The sequence below is a fragment of the Polypterus senegalus genome, chromosome 6 (assembly GCF_016835505.1).
Source record: "Polypterus senegalus isolate Bchr_013 chromosome 6, ASM1683550v1, whole genome shotgun sequence".
Lineage (NCBI taxonomy): Eukaryota > Metazoa > Chordata > Cladistia > Polypteriformes > Polypteridae > Polypterus > Polypterus senegalus.
This window is the reverse complement of record NC_053159.1, coordinates 74,682,431-74,691,762: the sequence shown is the minus strand read 5'-3', so window position 1 is coordinate 74,691,762 and position 9,332 is coordinate 74,682,431. Positions and strand designations below refer to the sequence as shown.

The window sequence follows — 9,332 nt, the reverse complement described above, 5'->3', positions numbered from 1 at the left end:
AACAAAAAGACTTAATACTCAGTGGAAAAACCCTTGTTTGCAAGCACAGAGGTCAAACGCTTCTTGTAATTGATGACCAAGTTTGCGCACATTTTAGGAGGAATGTTGGTCCACTCCTCTTTGCAGATCATCTCTAAATCCCTAAGGTTTCGAGGCTGTCTCTGTGCTACTCTGAGCTTGAGCTCCCTCCATAGGTTTTCTATTGGATTACAGGTCCGAGAGACTACTAGGCCACTCCACGACCTTAATGTGCCTTCTTCTTGAGCCACTCCTTTGTTGCCTTTGCTGTATGTTTTGAGGTCATTGTCGTGCTGGAACACCCATCCACGACCCATTTTCAGTTTCCTGGCAGAGGGAAGGAGATTGTCGCTCAGGATTTCCACGATACATGGCTCCGCCCATTTTCCGTTAATGCACGATTAAGTTGTCCTGTGCCCTTAGCAGAAAAACACCCCCCAAAGCAAAATGTTTCCACCCCCATGCTTGACGGTGGGGACGGTGTTTTGGGGGTCCATAGGCAGCATTTTTCTTCCTCCAAACACAGCGAGTTGAGTTAATGCCAAAGAGCTCTATTTTGGTCTCATCAGACCACAGCACCTTCTCCCAGTCACTCTCTGAATCATTCAGGTGTTCATTGGCAAACTTCAGACGGGCCTGCACATGTGCCTTCTTGAGCAGGGGACTCCTATGGAGCCCTGCAGGATTTTAACCATTTGCGTGTAATGTGTTTCCAATGGTTTTCTTGGTGACTGTGGTCCCTGCTAATTTGAGGTCATTAACTAACTCCTCCCGTGTAGTTCTAGGATTCTTTTTCACCTTTCTCAGAACCATTGACACCCCACGAGGTGAGATCGTGGAGCCCCAGAGCGAGGTCGATTGATGGTCATTTTGTGCTCCTTCCATTTTGAACAATCGCTCCAACAGTTGTCACCTTTTCTCCCAGCTTCTTGCTAATGGTTTTGTAGCCCATTCCAGCCTTGTGCATGTCTACAAATTTTGTCTCTGACATCCTTGGACAGCTCTTTGGTCTTTCCCATATTGTAGAGTGTGGAGTCTGCTTGATTGATTGATTCTGTGGACAGGTGTCTTTTATACTGGTGACTAGTTAAGACAGGTGTCCTTAATGAGGGTGACTAATTGAGTAGAAGTGTCTAACCACTCTGTGGGAGCCAGAACTCTTAATGGTTGGTAGGGGTTCAAAACTTATTTCCCTCAATGAAATGCAAATCAATTTCTATATATATATATAAAGTTATTTTTTCGATTTTCCTTGTGATGTGCAATCTGCCACTGTTGAAATAAACCTACCATATATATATATATATATATATATATATATATATATATATATATATATATATATATATATATATATATATATATATATATATATATATATATATATGTATATATATATATATATATATATATATATATATATATGTAATATATATATATATATATATATATAATATATATATATATGTGTAATATGACAGCAACACTCATGACAATGACAATGTCAATCATGTTACGTTATTATTAAAATGTTTCCTTTTCTTTTCATTACTTTAACACACTATCTCGCCAGCGCGGGTAATTTGCTAGTATATATATCTATACTAATAAAAGGCAAAGCACTCACTCACTCACTCACTCATCACTAATTCTCCAACTTCCCGTGTAGGTAGAAGGCTGAAATTTGGCAGGCTCATTCCTTATAGCTTACTTACAAAAGTTGGGCAGGTTTCATTTCGAAATTCTGCCTAATGGTCATAACTGGAAGGTATTTTCTCCATTAACTGTAATGGAGTTGAGCTGGAAAGACGGGGGCGGAGTTTCGCGGTGACATCATCACGCCTCCCACGTAATCACGCGGAACTGACTGTCAACGCAGTGCGTAGAAAACCAGGAAGACCTCCAAAAAGCGCTTAAGAAAACATGCATTATATAATTGAGAAGGCAGCAAAACAATAAGAAGCGAAGAAAGTGACATATACTACCATATTCATGAGTGCTGCTACCTCGAAAGAAAGCAAGGTGTAAACCTAAACTTTAAATTAAGTTCATAGACAGGCTACCGCTGGCTTCACATGCCCACAGGTAATGCGGGATACAAGTTTAATGAGAGGACGAGGATATAAACGAGAGTTTTGATCACTTTGTAACTAAGTTAAAATTGTAGGTGAAGGGGTGTGCTTATGCAAATTCCGAGACTGTGTTTGTGGGGATTGACAGTTAAGGTGGGGAGTCACGCCATCATCTCCCTCCCATTCATCTCATTTCGCTCTGAGCTGAGCTCGCTAACGCCGCCTTCCAAGCAACTTCGCCACACTGCCACCAAATACTCACAGAAAAATCCACAAGTTAATACACACGCTGTCTCTAGAGTTTCTCCACACTGAATCCTCCAGGCACTACTTACAAAAGGTTACATTGACAATCGTGTTACGCTATTTTTAAAATCTTTCCTTTTCTTAGCACAAGCACAGCTGAGAAGCTTCATGCATGTGCTCCATAACGCTGCTAAAAATAATGCATTTAATCACACTTTGCATTACAAGCAAAGGGGAGCTTTTGTCAATGCATGATTTCCTGGTACACCGATTACATTGATCAGCGAATCCCGATTCATTTTACCCTCGCACCACCTTAGTTTGAGAAGAAGTATGAAAAATATGAGGTTAACACAGAAAACAGATCACCAATTCAAGCTTTATGAATAATCGATTCGCCATCAATAATTGTTTTGGTAAAGCCATCCTCCTTCCATTTTATAATTTTTCCGCCACTAGCCATGATTAAATGAACGGTAAAAAGTAAGAGCAAGCAGGGTGACTTATTTAGGCAGGCATATATATGACAGCAACACTCATGACAATGTCAATCATGTTACGCTATTATTAAAATGTTTCCTTTTCTTTTCATTACTTCTTTAACACACTACTACTCCGCTGCAAGGCGGGTATTTTGCTATATATATAATATATGAATGACCTCCAAAGAGCGCTGAGACTTTTGATATCATGAACGTGTACAAAAGGGGTCTCCTGCCCAGCAAAAGTCGAGCAGCCAGCGCTGCGCATAGCTGTGCCGCCTTTGAGACGCTGACGCTTCTGCCTTAAGTCAAAGTGAGCACTTTTAATTTTTTCATCCTCCCCGCGCTATAGCCCAGACAAGTGCAAACACGGACCCCTTTTCTACACCACGGCAAAATAATATTAAGGCGATTCACACTTTCTTTTGCACGATAATGCATTATGAGGTCCTCAGCTCGGATTATGAAGACACACACGAGTGGAGGACTGACAGTGCCATCACAGCCGATTAATGGCAGGGACGCCTCACCAGTCTACACAAGACCCACCGCGACTGTCCCCAAAAGGCGCATCATAACGCCAGCTTAACACATCTCTCTATACTATATAAAAAAAAGGCAACTTTCCTTTCTTTACACCTTTTTCCTTTTATCCCAAACCAAAGCCTTTCTCTTAACACTGCAGAGGACACAAAACTAATTTTCTTTAAATGCCGGTAAGGCACATTACCAGAGGCACAAATTTGAACGCTCACATAGAAAATGTAATTTCTATACCACAGCCGTCGTAGCCTTTCAAAAGGGATCTACTACCGAGAGATGATCCATATACATTTTAGCTGCTGTTAGTTACTTACCTGTTGTGTTACACAGTCTTTAAAATGTAGTTTACCCGAACCACTCCAGTAGTGCTCAATGTACCTGTACTTCTTAAAACGTTAATGTTTTACTGTTTAATAACTTATAGACTATATTTTATTATTTTTCCCTTGCACTCAGTGACCAAAGCTATACACACACATATAGACACATACAAACATACACACAAGTATATGTATGTGTATATATATGTATGTATGTGTGTGTATATATATATATATATATATATACATATATATATATATATATATATATATATATATATATACACACACACACCCTATCTAGATTATATATATATATATATATACACACACACATACATACATACATGTATATATGATGTAGATAGTGTATATATATATATATATATATGTATATATATATATATATGTATATGTGTATGTGTGTGTGTATATAGATATGTATGTGTGTATATATATATATATATATATATGATATGTATGTGTGTATATATATATATATATATATATATATATATATATATATGTATGTGTGTGTGTGTGTGTGTGTGTGTGTGTGTATGACAGCAGCAATCCAAGCTGTGAGAAAACAGTAAAAAGGAGGCGTGTCAGACGTCGTGGTACATATTCTGTTGCAGCTAGACGAAAAGAACTCTGTGACGCTGCCACCAAATACACAAAACAATTACTTTGACAATCATGTTACATTATTTTTAAAATGTTTCCTTTTCTTTTTCATAACTTCTTTAACACATGACATCGCCAAGCTGTATGGTGGTATTTATATATATATATATATATATATATATATATATCACAGCGACACTCATAACAGTGACAAAACAATTACATTGACAATCATGTTACGCTATTTTCAAAACGCTTTCTTTTCTTTCTTTCCTTCTTTAACACACTACTTCCAAGCCAAGCGGTATATATATATATATAGAGAGAGAGAGATATATATATATATATAGATAGATAGATAGATATGAGAACAACACTCATATCAATGACAAAACAATTACATTAACAATCATGTTACGCTATTTTTAAATTTTTCCTTTTCTTTTTCGTACTTTCTTTAACACACTACTTCTCCGCTGCGAAGCGCGGGTATTCTGCTAGTATATAATATATATATGTATATATGTGTGTGTGTGTGTGTATATATATAGTCTGGCTTTGTTTACATTATTCTGCTTGAAAGCATGAGGGTTTACAAATTGGTACACGAGTAGCGGCTTGATTTTTACATCGCCACTAGCGTTAGCACACAGCAAAACAGTTAACTTGTCCTTCATTGGTTTATAGCTGGGCATAGCCTTCTCTTCCTCGGTAATATAGGTCCTCTTTGGCATCCTCTTCCAGAACAATCCGGTTTCGTCGCAGTTGAAGTCTTGTTGCGGGATGTAGCCTTCGTCCTCCACTAATTTTGTGAAATTTTTCACAAATTCTTACTCAGATTCAGCATCGGAACTAACAGGCTGTCCATGCCTTACCACACTATGAATGCCACTTCTCTTGCCAAACTTTTCAAATCATCCTCTACTGGCTTTAAATTCCTCACTTTCACCACTCATAGAAGGATAGTTTTGCAGCAAATCTCCATGAATCTTCCTGGCTTTCTCGCAGAACATCGCCTCGCTTACGCTATCCCCTGCAAGTTGCTTCTCGTTCAGCCACACTAGCAACAGTTTTTCCACCTCTTCCAGCACTTTTGGCCTCTGCCTGGTTAACGCTGTAACTCCTTTTGCAACATCAGCTGCTTTAATAGATTCTTTCTGCTTTAGCATTGTCGAAATCATAGATTTTGACTTCTTGACTCAGCAGCAAGATCAGTAACACGAACGCCACGCTCATACTTTTCAATAATTTCTTTCTTCGATTTCAATTTTCTTCAAGACTTTCTTCTCACCACTCTTCACTTGCTTAGAAGCCATGGTTAACTGCAAAAGCACACAAAATACTGTAGAGCACAAAGAGTTCACAGGTAAAGCACGTACATCTGACTAAGAACAATGAACAAGAAGTGGCTAAACACGTGCTTAAATACAGTAATCTGCATGTACGAACCGGAAGGGAAATGTAATAGAGCACAAAGAGTTCACAGCGAAAGCATGCACGCACATGCAAGCACGCACGTCTGACCGAGAACAATGCAACACGTGCGGGAATCATCGACGCGCACAAACCGAAAGGGAAACTGGCTTGTTCGTATACCGAGTGTGTGGTCGTGAACCAAGGCAAAAGTTTGGCAAACCTTTTGGTCGTAAACTGATTTGTACATGTACCGAGACGTTCGTGAACCCAGGTTCCACTGTATTGATATTTATCTGTCAAGCATCACAGGATTCATCATAAATCCCCTTCTGTTTTTAGCCCAGTATGAGGTAACACTAAACAGGAGAATCATAACTTTCACAAAGTTTCTAACTTGCGAGCTCAAATTGCTCAGTTTGGCAGAGTATTAATTCGCCTTCAGTTATATTGTGAATTAAATGTACTCAGTATATAGTAGTCCTTCATTGGTTCCATCCTCAGCTAGCGCCATTCTTACAGTAGTTGAGGTAATCACTGATTGTTATAATTCAGAAATATTTTTTTCTACTTGGGTTTCTAAGGATATGGAAGATGAAGTTCAGAAAGCTTTGAGTCACAGTAATCCTGATGAAGTTCTCAGCAGTGCCTTCAAACAAAGAATAACTTGCAGAGACCTCCAAACCTTGGGTCATCAGAGGTGGCTGAACGATGAGGTATAAAAAGTACAGAATCCATTTTCCTATTGCTCCAAACAAGGTTGCAACTCTTGACATAATCACCTGGATAATGTGAAGATCATTCTGTTGCTTTTAAATTTGTATTTTCCAATGGTGGTCTGCTATTAGATGATGGTAATTATATAGGTAAAATTAATTACAACTGATAAAATCACTGACCTCAACTTTTCCACACTTGGATGTGCAGTGATAGCAGCTAGACACAGTGGACAGTCACCATCATCATTCTCATCTCTCTTTTCCTGATGATGGTTTTGGTAGCATCATGCTGAGCTAGGCAGTTCAGGTTACCCTATCCTCTGCAACCTCTGGGATGTCCAAGGTAGCAGAGAAATTTAGTCCTCCATGTCCCGAGTCATCTCCCAGTGGGTCATGCCTTGTTCACTTTATGTGATAAGCACTCAGTGTGCATTTAGACTACATACCCAAAACACCTCAAAAGGCTCCACTTGATTCAGAAGAGCAGTAGTTCCACTCTGAGGTAATCCTTTATTATTGAGCTCTTTACCTTATTACAGAGAGTGAGCTCTGATATCTTGCATAGGAACCTCAAGCTTCTGCTTGCATTCTCGTTCTTTTTTCACTACTCAGAAATAATGACAATAAGTAAGGATGGGGATGTACACTGAGAAATGTTTTTGGAGTTTTTATTTTTTTTTATAAATATACATTTGACAAACTTGGCTTTAAAAATAAACTGTTGGACACTTCGGTTGTCAATGAAATTACATATTGGAGGAATATGGGTATGTATCTTTTGAAGTCCACAGATCAGTGATGACTTGTGAACTAATTATTTTGCAAGGCACTGTATTTGTGATGTTTTTACCATTATTTGTAGGTGAACAAACATCCTGTTTCAAAAAGTTACTAGGACTACTGCTTTAAGCTTGTCAGGAACCATCTTGAAAATAATAACCAGAAATAATAAGGGGAGTGAGCCCATTGTGACTAGTATGAGAGTCAATGTTTGGTCCATTGCTGTATTTCTCAGGACAGCCATATTCTAAAAGAAAACATTTGGCTGTGAAGCAGAAAGCAGCCTGGGAGGAGGTGCCAGTTTGCTGCAGAAGCCATTCACATATTAATTTAATTTGTAACTGTCAGCAAACCTAACTAGCATGTCAATGGGATTATTGCAGGAAGACCCAAGCAGGCATGGGGAGAATTTGAAATTCCATCCTTACAGTGACAGGGAAGTAGATTTAATGTGCAATGATGCAACCCTGAACAGATTTCTTGTTTTCTATTTTTAGCTGCATTATATTTGAGCAACATGTGTTTTGTGTTGAAAAGACAAATGTTAATAGGTTTGATTGCATTGCTTATCAAGATATGTTTTGATTTTGAAAATTTATAGGTGATAAACTTCTATATGAACCTCTTGATAACTCGCAGTGAACAAGAAGGTGGACTGAAAGTCTATGCTTTCAATACTTTCTTCTTTCCTAAACTCTGTGCTGGGGGTTACCAGGCTGTAAGAAGGTGGACCAAAGGAATGGATATTTTTGAGAAAGATGTCATCTTTGTGCCTCTTCACTTGGGTGTACACTGGTGTTTGGCTGTAAGTGGATTTGGAGTAGTTGCTTTAAATGGGTATCTTAATGTAGATTGGCCTTGATAGTAGATTAACAAGAAGGGTTTTGCTACTGTACTTTTTAAAATACCCTTATTTGCCTTTTAAAATTATAAATAAGTATTAAAACTGTTATATTTTAAATTTTAAGCCTTGAGAAGTAATCCTTTTATTCAGGCTTCCCATTTTATAATTTCAGGTAGTAGATTTCAGAGTCAAAGAAGTAAAATACTATGACTCGACATACAGAAGAAATGATGACATCTGTTGGATTTTATTGTAAGTGTCCTGATATATTCCCTTCACTTAATGATGACTTTTATGCAGGATATTTTTGGAGAGAATAATGGTGATATTTACCTGTTTAACGTTTAATATAATTTTGTCATTGCATATAAAAACGAAAACGGCCACTTAAAAAGATGACCATGCAAGTAGGAAATATGCTGCATTCATGATCTGTAAACTCCAATTATTTGACTGTTAAAAGAGAAAGTTAGAAGTATCTTTGAATGATGGTGGAATAGCTTATCATACCATCAATAATATAAAAATATACAGGGGTGGGCAAAAGTAGGTTTACTGTTGTAAGTACCATATGAGGCCGACAGTTTGAGCACTTACCAGATTGCACCTAAGTACACTGTGTCTTTGTGACATTATTTTGAGTTAATAAGTTGAATACATCTTAAGTGAACAAATATGTAGTAATAATCATAACCTGCATGTCTTGTTCCATACAAAGAACTGTAAACCTACTTTTGCCCACCACTGTGTATACACACACATATATGTATATGTGTCTATGTCGCTTCGCTTGCCAACCCCCCGGCCTACACTATGTGCCAACTACTTCACATCTCTGCCGTTCACGTATGTGGACTTCACTTTCACCAAACAACAAATCTTTTAATTCTCGCGGATAGACCTCTTCCTTAGGAAGAAGTACTACTTTTCCTTGATGGCAACATGAATTAGATGATCTACAAGTCTCCAACTTAAAGTTTAAAGCCAAACAATATCTACATACTTCTGTTATATCACCTGTTTCCACATATTCTCTCATATCTTTTTACTGTTCCGTTATTTCACCAAATAATAATTTCCATTTGTTAGTGCTAATGCAATCTTTACTATCAGTGTTTGAGACTTTTGAAGTTTAGTACTTTCATAATCTCTAACCTGCTCTGCATGTGTATCACGCCAACATTTTTGAACCACTTTACGACATTCTATTTTGTCTTCAACTCTTTGTCTTTTATTTCTGACCCCGCTTTCAGCTGAAAGCGCAGGGA

General features: G+C 37.9%; 1 protein-coding gene across 2 annotated transcripts in view; it reads left to right on the top strand.

Annotated features, from left to right (window-relative positions):
• Window positions 1-9,332, top strand: part of senp2 (SUMO specific peptidase 2) — a 90,007-nt gene that overhangs the window by 67,061 nt on the left and 13,614 nt on the right. Inside the window, exons 12-14 of one of the 2 annotated variants that reach the window (XM_039756349.1) lie at window positions 6,306-6,437; window positions 7,822-8,025; window positions 8,237-8,316. In XM_039756349.1, the coding sequence (XP_039612283.1) occupies window positions 6,306-6,437; window positions 7,822-8,025; window positions 8,237-8,316 (416 nt within the window). The remainder of the gene's footprint in view (window positions 1-6,305; window positions 6,438-7,821; window positions 8,026-8,236; window positions 8,317-9,332) is intronic. The other variant, XM_039756351.1, reaches the window with a different exon arrangement.